General features: G+C 48.6%; 2 protein-coding genes across 3 annotated transcripts in view; one reads left to right on the forward strand and one right to left on the reverse strand.

Annotated features, from left to right (window-relative positions):
* Nucleotides 1-10,530, forward strand: part of Mfn2 (mitofusin 2) — a 28,899-nt gene extending 18,369 nt beyond the window's left edge. For both annotated transcript variants that reach the window (XM_028757867.1, XM_028757868.1), the window contains 8 exons: nucleotides 1,343-1,469; nucleotides 1,766-1,870; nucleotides 2,104-2,206; nucleotides 2,806-3,026; nucleotides 4,237-4,392; nucleotides 5,498-5,694; nucleotides 7,041-7,175; nucleotides 8,655-10,530. In XM_028757867.1, the coding sequence (XP_028613700.1) occupies nucleotides 1,343-1,469; nucleotides 1,766-1,870; nucleotides 2,104-2,206; nucleotides 2,806-3,026; nucleotides 4,237-4,392; nucleotides 5,498-5,694; nucleotides 7,041-7,175; nucleotides 8,655-8,724 (1,114 nt within the window). In that variant the 3' untranslated portion in view covers nucleotides 8,725-10,530. The remainder of the gene's footprint in view (nucleotides 1-1,342; nucleotides 1,470-1,765; nucleotides 1,871-2,103; nucleotides 2,207-2,805; nucleotides 3,027-4,236; nucleotides 4,393-5,497; nucleotides 5,695-7,040; nucleotides 7,176-8,654) is intronic.
* Nucleotides 10,531-18,407: 7,877 nt separating this feature from the next.
* Nucleotides 18,408-19,723, reverse strand: LOC114612801 (Friend virus susceptibility protein 1-like). Its single transcript, XM_028757803.1, has one exon. The coding sequence runs from the start codon at nucleotides 19,686-19,688 to the stop codon at nucleotides 18,408-18,410; it is 1,281 nt and encodes a 426-aa protein (XP_028613636.1). The 5' UTR covers nucleotides 19,689-19,723.
* Between the last annotated feature and the right edge of the window lie 1,184 nt (nucleotides 19,724-20,907).

Genomic DNA, 20,907 nt, shown 5'->3' on the forward strand with positions numbered 1-20,907 from the left:
TGTATGTATGTATGTATGTATGTATGTATGTATGTATGTATGTATGTGAGATGGGGTTTCTCACTAGGCATCTCTCACAGGCCCAGAACTCTATATGTAGACCAGGTAGCCTTGAACTCAGATCTGCCCACTTCTGCCTCATGAGTGCTGGGACTAAAGGGACGGTAAAACATGGTGGGGTGCGAGAGATACTCTCAGCTTGCAGAGTGCCTACCTAGTATGTAGGAACCCGAGCTCATCTCCAGCACACACATACTGGGCATGGTCGTGACATCCTGTAATGTCAGCGTTTTAGAGATGAAGTCAGGATGGAGGAGGAGCAGCGGTTCCGTGTCATTCTCGGCTATATAGTAAGTTTGAGGCCAGCATAGGATTGATGGGATCCTGCCAAACAGAAAGAAAAGAAAAAAAAGAACGAGAAATTTAAAGTACAGAAAAGCACAGGAAATCATAGACAAATAATTGGCTTCTATTGGAGAGACTCAACAGTGTTGTCTCTAAGTTAGAACAGAAAAGGAGTTAAGTAACCTTGATTCTGTGCTCCCACATAGTCCTTAGGGGTGATGGTAGGCTTGTGTGCTCCCACTTCCCAACATTAAAGGTACTTCCTGAGAAGAGCACAAAAAGACTGTAGGCTGCTGGGCATATGACACACGTGTTGAAGCATGGCACTACCTGTGCTGACAATGTACCTGCTGCTTTTGCCACCCAGCCTGGTTTCCTTCCCATTAGATCTTGTTGGGACACTAGACATGGGTGCTGGGAACTGACCATGAACTTTTACCCAGTGACTCAGCGAGTTACGGATACTCTGCAGAGCATCTGCTGCTCCTGCCTGGAGGACCTCCCATTTCTGTATCTCTCACCACAGTTGAGACGGGGCCGTGGGTATCTGCTAGTATCTCTTTTTAATTTCATTTCTCAATTCCTGGATAAGTGGAACATTCTTTTGTTGTTGTTACTCTGTTTAAAAAGTTTTCACAGTTATTTTTGATCTTATGTCTTTGGCATGGCATATGCGTGGTGGTCAGATCTCCTTCCACCTTTACCTGGGTTCTAGGGACTGAATCAGGCTTGCACAGCCAGTGTTTGATCTGCTGAGCCGTCTTGCTGAGTTGTCATGTGTTCTTTTCCCATATTAGTTACAGAGCTGTTTCTAACCCTCCCCCTCTCTTAGGTCTCTTAGGTGTAGGTCCCTCTCTTCTCTGTCACCATCCGTTCTCCTAATGGGATCCTGAGGGATGAGTGGCGGACAGAGTGGCCTGGGCGCTTCCAGCTTCCCTTGGTTCCTCTGCTTGGTCTCTGGGCCGTGGGTTTCTACACAGTGCTTCTGTTCTCTCAGGGTTTACTGTCTTGAGATGCGGGAAGAGCGGCAAGAGCGGCTGAGGTTCATTGACAAGCAGCTGGAGCTCCTGGCTCAAGACTATAAGCTGCGCATTAAGCAGATTACAGAGGAAGTGGAAAGGCAGGTGAGGATGAGGAGAAACCTCTGTGTGGACATTGGACCGAATGATGGCAAAAACACCAAGAGCAAGGCACCGAAGCCTTCCCCAGCTTTCTGTGGCCCCGATTCAAGAATATAGTTTCCCCTGGGCCTCCTACCAGGGCCATTTTGATTGCCCATTTTCTTCCACCTCTGTGGCTTCAAATCAAGAGGAGCTGGGGAGACTGGAGAGTATGGGACAGGTGTGCAGTTAACTGCAGCTCCTCTGCAGAAGCAAAGCTCAGTCCTCCTGGTGCTAACTGTGCCCTCCCTTGGCTGCAGGTGTCCACCGCCATGGCTGAGGAGATCAGGCGCCTCTCTGTGCTGGTTGATGAGTACCAGATGGACTTCCACCCATCCCCAGTTGTCCTCAAGGTTTATAAGAATGTGAGTGAAGCAGCATGTGCTCTTGGCAGGGACCATTGGGCAGAGTTACCATGCAGACAGCAGCTCAGCCTTAGCTGCTCTGGCTCAGGGTTCCTGAGTGGAAGTGACAGCCAGAACATGATGTCCAGGCTTCCTCTGCCTATTTGGTCAGCTGGCAGAGGAGGTCTGGTTGAACACCCCCACAAACTCCTGCTGTGGTGCCTCGTCTCGTAACCCTTCTTTTCTGGAGGCAGGAACTGCATCGTCATATAGAGGAAGGCCTGGGCCGGAACATGTCTGACCGCTGCTCCACTGTCATTGCCAGTTCACTACAGACTATGCAGCAGGACATGATAGGTCAGTGCCACAAGGGACCTGGAGTCTGTGGGGCTGCCATATCCAAGCTGAGGGCATGGCTGGAGAGATAGCTCAGTGTACTCAGAGAGTATACTGCTTTCACAGAGGACCTGAGTTTGGTTCCCAGAACCCGTGTCACAAGTTTCACAACTGCCTGAACTTCAGAGCATCCAGGAGGTCCTATGCTCCTGACTTCATATGCTTCTGCAGGCATGTGCACACACACACCCAGATGCACACATTTAATCAAAACTAATGAATCAACTAAGATGACCTTTCCTTATCTGTTACTTTGATAGTGATTTAACTCACTGCTTTCAGCTTCTGGGTGTGCATCCTGAGTTCATTCTGTATGGACTTGGGCAGCCCATGCTTGGGTTGCCATAGGGACAGTATACAAGCCGAGACTTTGGCATGACTGCTGGCAGGTTTGGGAAGGTGACCTGTAAACCAGTCCCACCAGCTGACCAACCAAGTGTCACTTCTCCACAGAGCTGCAATGTCCCTAGCAACTGGTGTAGACTGTGTGCCTGAGGTTGGGTGGCCCTGATGTGACACAGGCCTGAGCTGATGTCTTCTCTTCCTGTTTTGCCCGACAGATGGCTTGAAGCCCCTTCTTCCTGTGTCTGTGCGGAATCAGATAGACATGCTGGTCCCTCGACAGTGTTTCTCCCTCAGCTATGACCTGAATTGTGACAAGCTGTGTGCTGACTTTCAGGAGGACATTGAGTTCCACTTCTCCCTTGGATGGACTATGCTAGTGAACAGGTTCCTGGGCCCCAAGAATAGCCGCCGGGCCTTGCTGGGCTACAGTGATCAGGCAAGAAGCTCCTTTCCCTACCACCAAGGCAGTCAGTCTACTGCTGGGGTCCTTAGGACAGAAGCCATTTGGAGTGCCATCAGGACACTGGTCAGGATTCTTGCCATTACCAACTTGGTCTTGTCCTAATGACAAATGCTGAGGGCTGGCCGAGCTGTGGTCTGCACACCTTTAATCCAGGGCTTCTAAGGCAGAGGCAGGCAAATCTCTGTGAATTTGAGGCCAGCCTGGTCTTCAAAGTAAGTTCTAGCCAGCCAGGACTATTACCCAGAGAAAACCTGTCTCGGAAAATGAAAATTCTGAGTGTTTTTCTAGTGCTTGTTTAAGTACGTGCCCTTCAAAACAGACCACTTGGAGTCTGGGGACATAGCTCAGTAGACAAGTGTCTGCCTGGTATATAGGGGGCTTTGGTTGTAATCCTAACACAATTTGGCGGGGGAGAATTTAAAAATACTTATCTACAAACCACCACTTTAAAATTTAGAATAAAAAATAATTTTAAAGAGATTTTTAGAATAAAACTAGGTTAGGAGCTGGCGAGATGGATGGACGGCTCAGCAGTTTAGAGTGCTTGTTGTTCTTGAAGAGGACACAGGCCCCGCGCTCAGCACCTGCATGATGGTTTGTAGCCATCCTCAACAAAACATTCATACATAGAAACTTATAGTAAGTAAATCTTAGAGGAAAAAAATGCGTAGCATCACTTTAGATTTTAGAATAAAAAGTACACTGGAGACCGAGGAGATGGCTCGGTGGGTATAAACACTTACTCCAGAGTTAGTTGTCAGCCTGGCTGAAACAGCGAGCTTCCAGTTCCCTGAGAGACTGTGTTAACTCGGAAGGCTGTAGAGGAGGACACCTGACAGTCTGCACTAGTTTCTCCATGTGAGTGCACAGAGGCACCCCCCCCCCCACACACACACATACACACACCGATGCATACGCCACACATATACACTCATGCTTAAAGTACTGCTTTTAGAACAGGTCCTGTACTGCACAAGCCTAGTAGCTTCCATCTGTGGCATGCCCCAGTACTCACCTTGGACTTGCAGGGGCAGACTTCCCACTATGATGCACACAAAGCGCATTCTCCTTGTGTGCCCTCTGCTCAGTCCCTGTCCACCTGTGCAGTCCTGAGGGTCCCTGAGGGTGTGCTTGAATAACAGACTTGCAACATTCTTCTCATACCTTTGTCATCTCTCATCAGGTTCAGCGTCCTCTCCCTCTGACACCTGCCAACCCCAGCATGCCCCCCTTGCCACAGGGATCCCTCACCCAGGAGGAGCTCATGGTCTCCATGGTTACGGGCCTGGCCTCTCTGACATCCAGAACCTCCATGGGCATTCTCGTGGTTGGAGGAGTGGTCAGTGACACTTGCTTGGGGAAGGGGTAGTGGGAGGGGCCTGGGGGCTCAGTGAGTGTTTTCTACCCTGGGAGCTGTGTGGCCAGAGCCCTTTCACATACAGTTGCTCCACTGAGATATCACTCAACTGATAGGATGTTCTCCCATTTTCTGGGAATGGCTTTCAGCCATAGCTCATTTGAACACTCCCATCTGACACTGAGGCCTCTTCCTCCACAGCAAATAGAGAACAGGTTAAGGAGGAGGAGGCTCACCTGGTCCTTGAACTTTTCCCTTTCTTGCCTCTGGATGGCTCTGACCCAAGCTGTGAGGAGCAGCTGGCTGTCCTCTAGTTTCTGTGGGCCTCACTGTGTTCTGACTCAAGACACTTTTCAGCCACAGTCCCTCACATCTGAGATCCCTAGTGGAGTTGGCCAGCTCTCACACCCTTTTGTAGACTGTGGAGAGGCAGAGCCGTGGGAGAGGGTGACATCACAAACACTGTCAGGAATTGCTTTTCCAGCATGTAGTACAAGATGGATCAGCCGAGGCCCCTCCCCTGGGCCGAGAGTTGCAATCTGTGGCTCTTTCCCCAGAGAGTGGCCTAGAAGAGAGCCATGGTTTGCAGTACTGACCATCCATAGACCCCTTTATAGCCTTGTTTACCTAGCTAGAGCGCCTGTGAATTAAACTTACCTTATGTGCCCAAGCTCGGACAGCCAGGACGGTGGATGACGTGAGCCCTGAAGCTGAGCGCCCAGCCCCATGACTAAACTACAGCTGTGAGGTGGCACACCAAATTCTGACTCTTGTCATCAGAATAAGCTGTTCCTTTGGATTAGCTGTGTTTCTTTTTAAGAAGCCTGTTTCTCAGCTTGGGGCTGAAGCTCAGCAGGAAAGAGCTTGTCCAACATGTGCCAAGCCCTGTATTCCATTCCCAGTACTTAAAAGTATAGAACAAACAAACTTCGCCTAGATCAGGACAGTGGTCCCAACCTTAAGTTATGTCCTGTGGCTAACATTCGGTTTCCCTCATTTTGCACTGCAGTCCTGGAGAGTCCCTGCCCTCCCTCTTACCTCACTGGGCTTCCAGCGACTGCTCCAGATTGACCATGCATCTTTACAGGTGTGGAAGGCAGTGGGCTGGAGACTCATTGCCCTCTCCTTTGGACTGTATGGCCTCCTGTACGTCTACGAGCGGCTGACCTGGACCACCAAAGCCAAAGAGAGGGCTTTCAAGCGCCAGTTTGTGGAATACGCCAGTGAAAAGCTACAGCTCATTATCAGTTATACTGGCTCAAACTGCAGCCACCAAGTCCAGCAGTGAGTGGCCAGGGACCCGAGGGAGGACACCTCAATAGGTGGGCTTTCCACCTCCTTTCAGCCTGACCTGAGAGCCCCTAGGTCTTAGCGTCATGGGCCTAGGACTTTGGCTGGGCAGTACCAGCTTTGCATCTATGGATGACGGAGGGGTCCAAGGCTGAGGTCAGGCAGGCCTCCAGTGCCCCAAGATGGGAAGACATTGGGAAAACGAGGGAACCAGGGACATGCTTCATAGATTTTAGAGATTGCTTTGGGACTGGAAATGTAGCTTAGTTGGCAGAGTGCATGCCTAGCATACATGAAGCCCTGGGCTTGATTCCCCAGTATCATATAGATCAGGTGTGATGTCTTAGAGAAACACCTGTAATCCAGCACCCAGGAGATGGAGCAGAAGGATCATTCTTGGCTACATGGGGAGTTTGGAGCCAGGTTGGGCTACATGAGACCCTGTCTCTACATAAGTAAGTGAATAAAGTTACCTTGAAGGGCATAAGCTGTGGGATCCTAAATCAAAGCCTGGTTATGGTGCCTCGGTGTGTCAGGGGTACCTGTGGGTGCTCCCTCTTGGAGCATGGAGAAGGCAGATAGTTGTACTCCCCTGCACTGCCTCTCTTTTTGTCTCTGTGTCCCAGGTCTCAGACTATCTAGCCCAGCCTAATCTCAAACTCAGAGCCATCTTCCAGCTTCAGCCTCCCGAGTCCTAGGATTTCAGGCATGAGCCACCATTCTTGTTTTTTTTGATTGACCCTCTTGACTGTGGCATGACAGACCCTTTTTGCACTAGCTTTCCCTTTACTCTTACAGCTGTGTGCTAGATGGTTATTGGTGTGTTCTTTCTCAAGTGAGAGCACTGATAGGGGCTAGGGATATAGCTCTGTTAGAAAAGCGCTTGCCTTGCAGGAAAGAAGGCCTGAGTTAATCCCTAGCATAGCCCCCTCCCCCCCTCCCTCCCTCCCTCCTTCCCTCCCCTTCCTGGCACTTGCGCGCGCGTGCGCACACACACACAAGAGGATACTGAAACTTGGACTCAAAAGGGATGAGTCCCTTTCCTTGTCCCCTAGCTGATGAGCATCAGTGTTAGAGCCCTGGCCTCTTGTGTCCAGGTCAGGTCAGGCTCAGCCCTGGGATGCTGTGCCTCCCGAGGTGGTGCCCAATGTCTTTGATGGGATTGGGAGCTGTTTGTGGTTTCAGCAGAGGTGGAAAGGATTTCAAAGCAGGCCTGCAGGCCAGAGCAGGTATGGAGGATAGGCTCAGCTGCTACTCTGTTCTGGGTAGATTTAACCACGAATAGAAGAATCCTGCCTCAACTACCATGTGCCCAGTTGATCCAACCTCTGTTCCCTCAGGGAATTGTCTGGGACGTTTGCTCATCTATGCCAGCAAGTTGATATCACCCGAGATAATCTGGAGCAGGAAATTGCCGCCATGAACAAGAAAGTCGAGGCTCTGGATTCACTTCAGAGCAAAGCCAAATTACTCAGGTGAGTGGCCCAGGACCAAGCGGGCGTGGGGGGGGGGGGGGGTGGGGGTTGGAGCTTGTCTGCCACCTGGTGTCTCCAGTGTGGACACCAAGTGCTCTTTGGGGGTTTAGCGTTCTTGTGAGATGTTTGCTCAGCACTGTTGGGTATAGGTTAGATAGTGCTAGAGCTGGAGGCTTTATGGACAGTTTCGTTGTCCTCAAGGTGCTTGCAGATGGGGCATAATGACATCCAGGTGACGAGCAAGGCAGTGCTATGATATCACAGCTCATGGGTTCCCTCTGAACTGTAGGGCCTCAGCACTTGGCACAACTGTCCCAACCAGTTTTTGTTACTCTTAGAAGAGTGGGTCATCAGCTCTACAGTTTTTGTTCTGTTTGTGACAGGATCTCTTTGTAGCCTTGGCTGGGCTGGAACTTGCCATATGAATGAGGCAAATGTACTGAGATCCACCTGCCTCTGCTTCCCTAGTGCTGGGATTAAAGGTGTGTTGCCACCATGCCCACCTCAGCTCTGCTTTCTAATAGGAAAATTGGTAGCCATGGAAGCTGAGTTCCTTGTCTACAGAAACGGCCAGATGGAACGTGGGGTGTAGGTGGGCTGCACTTTGGTTTTCGTTGCTCTGTGTGAGAGCTGCCACCATGTCAGTCATACTGTTTCATGCTGAGCCCAGGAGCTAGGGTGCATAGCACCAGGTCTCTCCACAGGAACAGGATTGGTGGTCTCTGTAGAAGTGTGAAGTTTGCTGGGACGAGGGTCAGTCGAAGGAGTCTGGTTCTGGGTTCTGGCCCTGCAGTCTCAGTTTTTCTGTGTCCTGTGGTTTTTTATCTGTGAGATGAGCCGCGGCTGAAGATGGAAGTGTTCTGCTAAGTCCTCAGCCTGCTCAGGCCAGGAGAACATCAGTATATGGGGACCTGCACTTCCTTCCCCCATCTCTGATGTCAGAGAGCCACAGGGGATAGAGCTAGAGAAGAGATAGATAATCAGGGTTTCAGTTCTAGCCATGACAGATCAGTGGACTTTCCCTCCTTTGTCTGGCCTGTGCAGATATATCCCTTCTGCCCATCACCAGGAATATACTGATTTTCCACTGGGACTCTCAGGACAGAGTGTATGTTGCTGCTTGTAGCCACAAAGATAGCCTGAGCTAACACCCAAACCTTTATCTGTCAATCAAGAAAGCTGTCTTACAGAGATTGAGACTTGTTCTGGGCTGTAGCCAAACTAGAAAAACCTAAAACCCACTGTGGTGGTTCACTCCTGTAATCAGAGGATGTAGGAAGGTGAGGCAGGAGGATGGCTGTGAGTTCTTAGTTCACTCCTTTTTAAAATTGCCTGGCTCTGTCCCTTCAGCTCGTGACCTCCTTTTCCTCATTTATTTGCAAAGTGGGAAACTGCTATTGGAGGGTTGTGTGAATGTTCAGATAGGCTGGTGTGATCGGCCGCAGCAGCTGTACCTGTACAGTAATACTGTATTTGCAGGAATAAAGCTGGCTGGTTGGACAGCGAACTCAACATGTTCACACACCAGTACCTGCAGCCCAGCAGATAGTGGGCAGCCAGGGCGGACCTGCACTGAGAAGAGGCAGGGCCGCACCTCCCATCAGCTCTAGTCCTTGGCTGCTGCAGAGAGAAGGAAAGCACCCACTGTCTTGTACCAGTTACTCCCTACCCCCTGCAGGAGGACCCCTGGCTCACACCCTAATGGAGACCAACAAGGACTGGCCAGCTCAGCCGCAAGGAGTCATGCATGTGTCTGTGTCTGCTCATCACGCTCACTCGGTGGAAGTCACTGTGCATTTGATAAGGTCTTCCTCAGGATGGCACCCTGCAGAATGACTGATGGGAGCCTTCATAGGCATCAGACAGGCACTCCTGCTTCCTCCAGCCAGAGCACACCTACAGAGAGAGACAATGTTGGGGGTGACTGGACTCTCCTGAAAAATTCAGGATACTTCTGGAATTGTCAAGTTTGTCTCAGAAGAACCTGTATCTTGCATTTGGCCCTCAGCTTTAGCACTTTTTCGCACTTGCAGAGTCTTTCAGTTGTGCTTGGTGACCAGGCTCTACACACCCTGGGCTTTAGACTCAACCAGCTTGTATGAGAAGCTGGAGACCCCTGCCAGCCAGAGCAAAGTAAGAGCTCGGGAGAAAGTATGTGAACTAGGGTGTCTGGTATGGTGTGCTGTTGGTGACGACATTGTGATGACAAGGGACTTGCCTCCTTTCTTGCCATTGAGGCCCGTGCTCGCTCTTCAGCTCTCGGCCTGTTAGTCCTGGTTTGTTAGCGAGAGCTAGTTTGCTCTCTCAGGTGGTTAAAGGATGTAGCAGGAGGAATGGTGGAAGATGGGGGCTTCCCTGGTTAGTACAGAAGAGGTCTCTCTATCTGACCTAGCACTGAGGGGCTCACAAACTTCTGTGAGGCACACCTCGCTAATTTTAGCTCATCCCTGCCTTGCTGCAAGTTCCCTGTAGCCACCATTCTCTGGCTGTACCGTGATGATGACTGCAGCTGGCTACAAACAGCACGAGAACCTGGCAGCTGTTGTCCTACTGCCCCGACCCTCAGGCCTCCTCCTCTTCTGCTCCTGAAGCCTCCCGCTGCTTGCTTCGCCTCACGTCAGCGCTGACCTCACTGTTGAGTGTTGAAATTGTTAGTGGTCAGAGCAGGGAGAATTCCAGTCACCAAGGTTGGTTGTCTTGGAAAAGCAGTTTTAGAGTGATGAATCCTTTATAGGACAGGTAGAGAGTGTCTTAGAGATAAACCATTGGTCTCCAGCCCTTCCCAGAAGCCCACAACCAGGAGCTGTCTGTGGGATGCTGTCCTGCTGGTTGGGTGCCTCAAGGGCCATGTCCTCTCCTGCCCGTGTCTGAGTGCTCTCTTGCCCCTCGGTGTACCCTTTGTGCTGGGACAGTGATGGTCTTGGCCAAGGTCAGCATGTAATGGAAAGACATAGTGTATTGCCAGGCTGGATAGATGGGGTCATCTCACAATGGGTCAGGACAAATCAGTGCCACGTAATCCCAGTCAATGGTATGTTCCTTTTTGGGGGAGGGGGGTAGAATAAACTCAATTTCTCTTTCAGTGTAGCCCTTGAGTAATGAATGAAGTTTTGAGCTTATATAAGTAAAGATTCATTTATTCCACCAGGGAGAGCCTGTATCTGAGAGTCGTTTAGCAGAGAGCACTTTAGTTTCTTGCTGCTAACTGTTGTGTGATCCTTTGCTGGGGTGCAAAAGGCACCAAACAGTGTGTTTGCTTCTGGTATATTTAGGTGATGCATCTGCCTGGGTTACCTGTATCTCTACTGATCATATTGGAAACAAAAATAAAGCCCCAGTTGTGACCCTGTGTGAACTCTCTGCCTTGCCGTGGTCTGCTCTGAGAAGAAAGGACATGGCCAGCCTCCACAGGCCAGATCTGGAACAATTCTTGAACAGAGTTCTCTGTAACTCCACATTTTACTTCAGCAGCCATCCCACTTTGCCTTCTGAGAACTTACCTCTGACCTTTCTTGTTTGAAGGGCCCTTGGGAATGGAAAAGGCCATTGGTGGTGGATTCTCCTTGTTCTGCTTCCTGTGTCCTCTTGATGGAGGCTCCACTGCTGCTCACCCACTTGTGTGTCTCAGAAACCCTGAGCTCAGGATGGTGTTGTGCCTGTTCAAGAAGCATTGTTGAACCCCAAAAGAGCACCGGGGAGCAGTCGCACCAGGGAGCAGTCGCACCAGGGCCTTTATCAAGCTGGAGCTTGGGCTCCTGTCACTAATGCTGCAGGATGGGAGGGTGAGGTCTGGAGCCTTCAGCAGGACAAGGTTTCATAGGGGATGGTGAGCAAGTGAGGGGGTTTCCATCCTGGCAAGAATTGAATGACTATTGTAAGGTGGGTGCTCTGAAGCAAAACCATGAGCAATCAAATGGTCTGATAGTATATGTGGAACTACCAGACTAATCCTGATTGGCTGTTGCTGGGAGTAACTCTGACTATGGGCCACCGACAAGCTATGTGGTTCTTCCTGAACTTGGGTGCAGCTTGAATTCAGCTGCAGGTTAAGTTCTCAGGCCCTTTTTCTTTTAAAATGGATGCTGATCCCAAGATGGCGTAGGTTTGGCCTCTCTGTGGTAACCACATCCTCCCAGATTCCGAGACCACAAACTTGATGCGTCATCAAGCCCACCATGCTGTACCTAGTCTGCCACTGTCTGAATCTCTGGGACTCTGACCTCTTCCTCCTCCATTACAGCTACTCTGCGCCGATACGGGTTATTGCTTCTTGCCCTATTTCCTCCCCAACCCTTGCCTCTTATGACCTTTGCACTTGGAGTTGAGCACATGTCACCCCACGCACCCAGAGCCCATCCAGGGTAGAAGCCCAAGTTCTTCCTTGGTTCCTCAGATTCAGGTTCTTTCTCTCCCCGCCACCTCTGCTTGTCTCCAAGTGTCTCTGTCTTTCCTCACCCTGAACTGATGCCCTTACCATGCACACCAGATATGCATGTATCCTAGAACAGTCATGGTGCAGGTGTCTCCCCTATAGAAGGGGCTCCGTAAGGCATGGGGCTGTTCTGGTCTGTTTCAGGAGAGCAGTTCTATTTACACATTATCAGTCCAGGACTTTGGGAGTGCCCAAATGCTCCTGGAAGCCTGTGGGTGGACCCAGTTTTAGGACATTCAAGTGTGTGTTGAGAATTCAGCTTTGTGGAAATTGAAGTTCAGAGAAATAAGTCTAGCTGATGCCCTAGCATCTTGGGCTGATTGGGGAAGGGAAGGTGGGGGGGTGGAGCCTGCCTTTGTACTCCAATCTTTATTTCCCCAAGCCTATCATCTTTTAAACGTGCCCTTCACTCTCCTCTGCACTAGAAACACATGATACAGTACACGTGTATGTGAAACAAAAAGTTTAGTAAGTGCAGGGGCTTCTGTCAGCAAGCATCTACTGATGGCCTCCAGGTGGTGGCTGACAAGGAAGGGTGTTTTGAACCTTGCCTCACAACCATACACAGTTAATTTTTCTCAGGTAAGGGCAGGTTCATCTCCGCTTGGTCTGCTCACTAGAAGGGGAGGGGAACAGAGCGTTGGGGTTTTAACCGTCCAGTGCTGGGGTGCCGGGGAGACCCAACCTATCTCTCAGACATAGCAAGTTTCAGGCTGGCCATGCTGCATAGTGACTCCGGTCTTTAAAAAACAAAAAAGTGTGGGGGCGTGGGGGCATATGATTAAAGAATCAGGCAGTAGATTTGAGTTTGAGGCCAGCCTGGATTACATAGAGAAACTCCTGTCTCAGGAGGAGGGTTGACTTGCCCAACAACAGGAGGCTCTAGGTTTCATTCCCAGCATTCCCAACAACAAAAACTTCTGCTTTTACAAAGCTCGTCTGTGGATAAGAGCCAAGATCAATTCCGTAAAAACTAGAAGTCAGAAGATGAGGAAAGAAGGTGTGGAAGGGTAAAAGGGTGGTTGGTTGGAGGAGCTCTGAGCTATCATCTGAGTACAAACTGGGTAATGAAGTCCTGGTAGATCTGGGTAGGGGAGTATTCCATGGCAGAAACAGCATGTGCAAAGGACCTGAGGTAAATGCTTCATTGTTTTGTGGCCAAAGTAGAGTGAATGAGAAGGAAGAGGAAAGACAGCAGATAGGACCTAGGGGCAGAATGGTTTTGTTTTTTTGAGGCAGGTGCTTCTGAGGAGAGGAAGGGGCAAGTAAGAAGGGCTGACTTACCCTTACTAGGAGTCTGCAGTGATGCTGGTGGAGACAGATCAGAGTGAGGGAAGCAAAGAGAACAGCCAGTCAATGACAACACTGCAGGAGGGTCATGAAAGTGCCCTAGACGGAGTGCTTACAAGAGAGCAACACAGGTGACAAGAAGGATCAGATTCTATGTATCTGTTTGAAACACCATGATGTGTACGCCTTTTTTTTGTTTGTTTTTGGTTTTTTTTGAGACAGGGTTTCTCTGTGTAGCCCTGGCTGTCCTGGAACTCTGTAGACCAGGCTGGCCTCAAACTCAGAAATCCACCTGCCTCTGCCTCCCAAGAGCTGGGATTAAAGGCGTGTGCCACCACTGCCCGGCTTTTTTGGTTTTTCAAGACAGGGTTTTGCTGTTCTGGAACTCTGTGGACTGGGCTGGCCTCATATCTGCCTGCCTCTGAGTCTCGAGTGCTTGGATTAAAGGCATGCATGTCCCTCCTCCCCTTTTTAAAAGCTACTTTTAAAGCGGTATGCGTGTGTGTGTGTGTGCGCGCGCGTGCGTGTGTTATGATGGCTATGTAGATGCTGAGATCTGAAGATTACCCTGCCCCTGTCTGGGATGAAAGGTGAGCACTGTCATGCTCAGTTTGTACATGCTCGGGCTCAAACCCAGCAATCTGTGCACAATAGACAAAAGCACTCAGTTATCTGAGCAACATCCCCGGTGTGCATGCCCATGCACTGACATGCCGTATGATGCAGATGGACATCAGAAGGTAACTTTTGGAGTTACCCCAACTTTGTGAGGCAGAGTGTCTCTTTTTTGCTTCCAAAGTGGCCAGAGAGCTTATAGGCCATTCTCCGGTTTCTACCTACCCCGTCTTACCATAAGGGTGCTAGAGATTTATGCCGACCTATCTCCCTGGCCCCATCATTTTTTGGGGGTCAAGTCCATTTTTAAGAGTATAGTCAACCAGCAGGGCATGGTGGCACACACCTTTAATCCCAGAGCTCAGAGGGGCAGAAGCCAGCCTTAACTACAGAGCTAGTTCCAGTACAGCCAGGACTACACGGGGAAACCGTCTTGAAAAAACAAAATAAAAATTCAGTACATTAAAACAACTGTTCGGCAACCAAATGCAATCCAGTTTTGGATTTCCATCCCCAGAAAGACCCTTCTGTAGTGATCGCCACATCCATTCCCACCCTAGACACTGGATCCAGTCATCTGTCTCTTCAAGTTCGCCCTTTATGACTATTCCATATAACTGCAATTATACAATATATAATCCTTGTTTTCTGTGAAACTAGGGAGTGGATCTGATACATTTAGATGGTTCGTGTGTGTGTGTGTGTGTGTGTGTGTGTGTGTGTGTGTGTGTTAGCCATGTTAAAGGCTGATAGGAATATTTACATAAAGGTCTTTATATGGAGATAATCCTTGGTAGATAGCACAGACTGGAATTTCTGGGTTATCTACTACTAAGGACTACCAACCCTTTTCTGAAGTAGCCATAGCATTTTATGTCCTGACCAGCAGTGCACAAATTCCAGTTTGGCCTATCCTCAGTGACACTTGGTACAGTGAGTCACTTTTCGTGCCTTTGACTTCTTTTGCAGAAGGGGTGGACCTACACAGCCTTTAAAATGGGCTAAGCATGCATTTTCCAACTATCCTACAGCCCTGACCCAGTAGCTCATAATTCACAACATCATAAATGTTTGTGTTTTTGAGAAAGGGTTTCTCTGTGTAGCCCTGGCTGTTCTAGAACTACCGCTGTAGACCAGGCTGGCCTCAAACTCAAAGAGACTCACCTGCTTTTGCCTCCTGAGTGCTGGGATTAAAGGCACGCACTACCACTGCCTGGCTGAATATATATGTATTGATGTCTTTCTTGATTTTAGTCTGTAGGTGTCTGGTGGATCCCAGGGCAATACAAGACCCTGGAAGAAACGATTCTAGGATGGGAGCTGGTGCTTGAGGTGCCCACGGTAGAGAAGAATGTGGTATGCATGGTCTGGCAGGCCTCAGTGGTACAGTGTTCTGTCGAGCATTTGTACTAGGCAGAGCTCTCTAGAGGAACAGAACCAACAAATGTATGTGTGTGTTATAAAAGGGGATTTATTTACTGGGCTTACACAATGGAGCTGGATGGTCCAGTAGTGGCCATTCATACGCTGGAGAAGCTGAGACTCTGGAAGCCACCTAATCAAGGAAGGAAGCTCAACAATTCAAACCAGTTCTGACAGGCCTGGGAAGGGTCTTATAGAGCTTGGTATTAGATCCATGCTGAAAGGCCAAAGAAGCTGGAGGTGGCGGTGGCAGCAACAGCTGAGGCACTGAAAACATCTCTTTCCTGGTACTATTTCTCTTACATTCTTTTCCATCTGGGTGGCAGTCTGGAAGGTGCTGTCCACAGCGAGGGTGGGGCCTTCCATGTCAGTCCTCTCTGAAAACATCCCCAATGACACGAGACATCCCACCAGTCCTAGATGTCCCTATATGCAGTCAAGGTGACAACCATTTCCAACCATCACAGGCCCACTACTTACTTATCAACTTGACATCCAATGTTTCTTTATATCATGTTTACTTTTCAGATAAAGCCAATAACTGTGGCAAGAGATTTCCCCGGAAGTCTACTCACTCCAGATAGGAGAAAGCAATGGACTTAGATGGACCAAAGGAGCCATTCCACCCAAATTCAACTTGATGAACCAGTGAGGCTAACTAGGCTTACAGAAACATAATAACTGATAGGAAGCTACACTGACGTCTTCCACCCCTTCATATGCCTTCCCCTTCCATGAGGGAATATTAGTGGGCTCCAAATCTTGTAGAGGTACCACATAAGAAATCTGCTCCCTCTTCTGCAATGTTCCCTGAGCATTAGAGGGGGTGACAGAGACGTATGGTTTTCTTCCATTTAGGGCTGAGCATTGGGCCACTATGACAGGGTCACTTGAATTCTCAGCGTCTGGATCACTTGCCAGTTTCCTCATTAACTACCACCTACTGCAAAAAAAAAAAAAAAGTTCCCAAGTCACCAAGACTGACAGCATCAAGAATCTATAGATATAACGATTTAGAAGGCAATTTGACAGGCACATCATACCACTTAGCAAAACAGCAGCACTTCCCCACTAGGATAGATAACCTTCCCAGCTCAGAGCTTTTCTGCTGCTGGCTTACAGTGCCAGCTATGGGTCCCTCTCTTGGGGAGCAGGGTTTAAATCCAATAGGAAAATGGTTGCACAATCAACTATCATGCCAATGTTGTACAAGCAGACACAGTTGCCTGTAAAATAACTCAATAGTATCCCTGTCTAGCTTCAAATGAAATGAGGCTCAAACTAGGCTCTGTGAAATTACTGGGGAATAGTCCCTAATCCTCCAATAGTAGCCTGGCTAGTATCCCAACTATGCTTCCTAAATACTCACTGTTTCAAAGTTTCTAGGTTATTTCTGCTCCAGTGGAGGTATTTCACCCTGGCACATGCCGATGGTCTATTATGACTAATGGAGACCTCCTGTTCTCTGTCTTCTCCTCCCCTGCACTCTTCTTCCTCTCTCCTCCTCATAGTCCCTGTGACCGCCCCCCCCCCCCCAGTCTGTTAACTCAAATTCCACCTCTCTCTAGTTCCCCCAGTAATTGACTGTCACCAGGTTTATTTAAGCAACAGTTTTATGTGGGGAGCAAGGTTTATACAACAAAGGCTAGTATACATGAAGATCCACTCATCTCGGAGCAGCCAGATCTTAGAGTACAGAATTTTAGCATTTGGATACAAGCAGCAGCAGTCCAACTCCATACATTTCCCCCTTTTTTGTCTACATAAAAAGGGTCTTTCTTTTACAGTAATAAACAACACACAGTAGGAACAATTATGAAAACGATTAGATACGAGTTACATTTAAAAAGTCCAGTCTGTTTGTATTTGGCAATCTTTGGATAAAACATTCTACCATCTATACCACCTTGGTAAGTTCAGAGTTTCGTATCTAAATCATTTTCTATGATAGCATGCATTATTAACCTAAAAACATTTTTTTAGATCTAAAAACCTTGTAAGTCCTAACTTAAGCTTAAGTGTGAGACTATAACCGTCTAGTCTTCAGCCCCATCAGAGACCTCAGAAGGATTAATATTGCCTGAGTATGCAGGAGGGTATAGGCAAGCAGCTTCCAAGGCTATAGAAAAGACAGACAAATGGCTGACGGTTCCCCAGGATTGTCTCAATAACATAGAAGTATCCATCCTCAACCTTCTGGTAGTAAGTATATCTGACAGGTATATTTGTGAAGCAGGACATATGAAGGACTTGCTTACTCTGTCTTGGCAGAGTTAGGCAGTCGACTTTGCCTGCATTTAAGTTTGCCCATTTTGGACAGCATCCTGTCTGCAGAGGGAATAAGGCACTTTCTTTGCCGAGTGGCAGCTTGCCACATTAGAATCCATCTCCTTTTTTTTTTTTTTTTTTTTTTTTTATAGGTTTTTCGAGACAGGGTTTCTCTGTATAGCCCTGGCTGTCCTGGAACTCACTCTGTAGACCAGGCTGGCCTCGAACTCAGAAATCCACCTGCCTCTGCCTCCCAAGTGCTGGGATTAAAGGGGTGCGCCACCACCGCCCGGCTAGAATCCATCTCCTAATGGAGATTCTTCAATGCTCATCCTTCCTTTTCCAAGACGAATGGGGTGCCACCAGGAGCTGACATGTCTCAATGTCAAAAAGGCCTTAAACTAATAAAAACATCTTTAAATGCCATTTTCTGTGGTCTCTGAGGGTTTTGAGGGTTTATCTATTCATAGCATATCTGAACAACCAAATGTTGCTTGTTCCTAGTTTACATTATCTGTTCAACTTATGATCTACCAGTCCGGTAACTCAAACTCTACCTCTCTCTATTCCCCCAGTAACTGGCTATCACCTGTTTTATTTAACCAATAGTTTTAAACTGGAGAGCAAGGTTTATAACAAAGGCTGGAGTAAGTAAGGATCCTCTCGTCTTGGAGCAACCAGACCTTGGGAAATAGAATTTATTAGCATTTGACTACAAGCAGAATCAGACCAACACCCTCCAGCTGCCTGTAGACCTTAACATTTAGAGTCCATAGCTGAGTGGCAACACGACAACAGTAGCCTGCATAGCACTTTCTAACACTATGAGTGCCAGCCGGCAGAGAGGAAGCTTTCATTCAGCATACTCCATGCATTATTCCTCTATGTCCTAGGATCAAAGCATGTGATGTCTTCAGCATTAGATCTTATAATCTAGTTTCTGTATGCAACCAACCAGTGGCAATAATCTTTTTGGGTTTGTGGGGCTTCAGGGACCTCATAGGAAAGTAACCCACCTCTGGCTCTAGAATCTATGTTGAAAGAAAAGAGAAAAAGAAAGAGCAAAAATCATCTCTGTCCTTTATGTCTCCGCTGCAGGGCAACCTTCTGAATTTAAACTCTTTACCTGATGCTTTGATATTCACAGGTGGAGAGAGACAACTGCTATACGGTCCATAGGAGTCAAACCATCATCTGTGCCCAGATTACTTTTGGCTAATTTTATTAGTTATTTCTACTAAGTCCTGCAACTCAGCAGCCATGGCCCCCACTGTTTGGTCCTTTATACAGAGAAGGCTAAATACAAAGCTCTTCCAAGACTCTGGAGTTGCCCTGACAAAAGTTATCCTCATAGCCCTAGTGATGGGTGCATCTTCTGGGCCCCTCCACTTCGGACAAGTAGCTTTTACACAAAGCCACTCAATCATTCCAAGTTCCCTAAGGATTTTAATCCCATCAGCAATATAACGCCATGACATGGTGTCAGGCATCTGCAACTTTCTCGTAGTAGGCCATCTTTGGACCCATACTTCAACCAACCAATCAAACAAACTCTTCACACCATTTCCTTCAACAGTGCGGGCTATGACATTAAACTCACTATCATGGCTCAAAGGACCTAAACAAAGAAATTCAGTCTGATCCAGTATTGTGAGCCTCCCGTCATTATCCCACACCCTTAAAATCCATTCCCCGGCACGTTCATTTTCCTTTTGTGTATTTGGATAAGCAAGTGATTTGAGTTCACTGTTAGTACGGCATTGTTTCTGACTTGTAAGGACAGACATAGACTTGGGTCTGGTGACAGGTCCAGAAGTAACTAAGGGTGGTAGAGACTGGTTCTGAGCAATGGCAGCTTCGTCCTGCTGGGCCCGTTCTTTAGACAAAGTTGGAGAGGCCGAGGCAGTGGGCAAGTCTGCTTTCTCAGTCCCATCAGAATCTATGTCCTGCCACACATCTCCATCCCAGGTTACCAGATCCCATTCTTTGCCAATCAGTGCGTTCACCTTATCTGCAGACACCTTCCGAGCGGGCTGACCCGGGACCTGGGATTGTAAATCAGCTAATCTCACAATGAGGGCTCGAGTCTGCTTTTCTCCAACTTCAATCCTGCGGCGGTAGAAGAGAAGAGTCTCCTCCAGGACACACTTAGAAACCTTTAGATCATTTACGTGCATTCGGAGCTGGGAAATTTCATCTCTGAATTGGTCCTTTTCCTTTGTTACTTTATCCAGAGATGCCAGAAGCAGCTCGCCAACTGCGTCATAGTCCCTAGTCTTCCAGAAATGTTCGAAAGTATTGTACACAGAGTCGTTAAGTTCCTTACCGTTCGAAAAGGCTGAATCGGGGAGGTCCGCCGCATTTACCTTTTTCAGCAGCTCACGCCATGGGTTAACAGTGTCCTCGGCACTATCAGGAGGGTCCTTGGCAAGTTCAGGTTTGAAGAGCCAGCTCGAGAAACCAGCAAGCGCACGTAGGAAATTCATCTTCAGACTTTTGTTCCTCTAGAACCCGGATGCTGAGTCCTACAAGCCTCGGATCCAAATTCCAATTCGTCCCTGGCGGGACCTATAAAAGCACTCTGGGGAATTGCTGGTGTGGGGTCCACGTGGAAAGGTCAAAGCGGTCGGAGATGCTAGCGGCAGTGGCTAAGCAGTTCCCTCCTCTCACTTGGCTTTTTCGCGCCAGTTGGAAGGCGCCGCCCACATTGAGGGTGGGTCTTCCTCCTGTCAGTCATACTGCCCCACACGCCAATCCTCCGTTCACCCGCCCCCAGACAGTGACGCATTTCTCCAGAGAACTTGACACCAGAGCAAGTTTTTCCTCTTCTTTACCTTTCCTCCTCTTTTATGACCCCTCTCCCCTGTGTGTGTGTGTGTGAAATATCTGTTGTTATTATCTGCTTTCAGTGTTGGAACACTTCAAAATTTGGAGTTACGGGGCTAATGAGGTAGCTCAGCAGGTGAAGACATTTGTCTCCAAGCCTAAATCCCTGCGTTTGAGCCCCACAGGGTGGAAAGACCGGTTATTTTGTTTTGTTTGCTTGCTTTTGTCGGCGTCGCACTTTGTCACCCCGGCTGGCCTGGAACTGTTTATACTAGTACAAGCCGGCTTTGAACTCACAGAGATCCGATACCTTCTTTCTCCGCTGGTGAAATGCGCCAATTCAAGCCAGATTAAAATAGATAAACACAGGTTTGTTTATTAGGTAGCTGCTCTCGGGCAGGTGAGTTCACTGTACCCAAGGAAGGAGGCAAGGGAAGTCGCCATAGGAACGGGGGTGGGTGGAGAAAGAGGGGGAAGGAAGGGGAGGGCGGGAGAAACTAAACCGTGTGGGTGTATAGCAAGGAACCTCTCAGGGTAGGGCTGCCACGCTCCCGGAGCTGGAAAGCTGGGAGCACCGGGAGGCCAGGTCTGTTTTGGTATGTAAAATATGCACCCTTGCCCTTTGTCTCAGGGTCTGTAACCAAACAAATGTTCTTTGAACCTTAGGATTAAAAAGTGTGTGTGAGAGCACACCTGACTTTCGTTTTTGATTAGCCTCAAATTCACGCTCCTCTTCCCTCTCTGCATTCCTGTCCTGTATGTTAGTATTCTGTCTAAACTCCTCCCCACAGTTACCTGGCAACAGCCAGGCATCCCTTCCCCCTCTCTCCACGTGGTCATGGCTCTCTCTCTCCTCTCCTCTCTCTCTCTCTCTCTCTC

Source organism: Grammomys surdaster, unplaced genomic scaffold, assembly GCF_004785775.1.
Source record: "Grammomys surdaster isolate TR1022 unplaced genomic scaffold, NIH_TR_1.0 126185, whole genome shotgun sequence".
In the NCBI taxonomy this organism is placed as follows: Eukaryota; Metazoa; Chordata; class Mammalia; order Rodentia; family Muridae; genus Grammomys; species Grammomys surdaster.

Bases quoted from the DNA above. Each gene is read 5' to 3' on its own strand.
- LOC114612801 (XM_028757803.1), bottom strand. From the start codon at position 19,688: ATGAATTTCCTACGTGCGCTTGCTGGTTTCTCGAGCTGGCTCTTCAAA.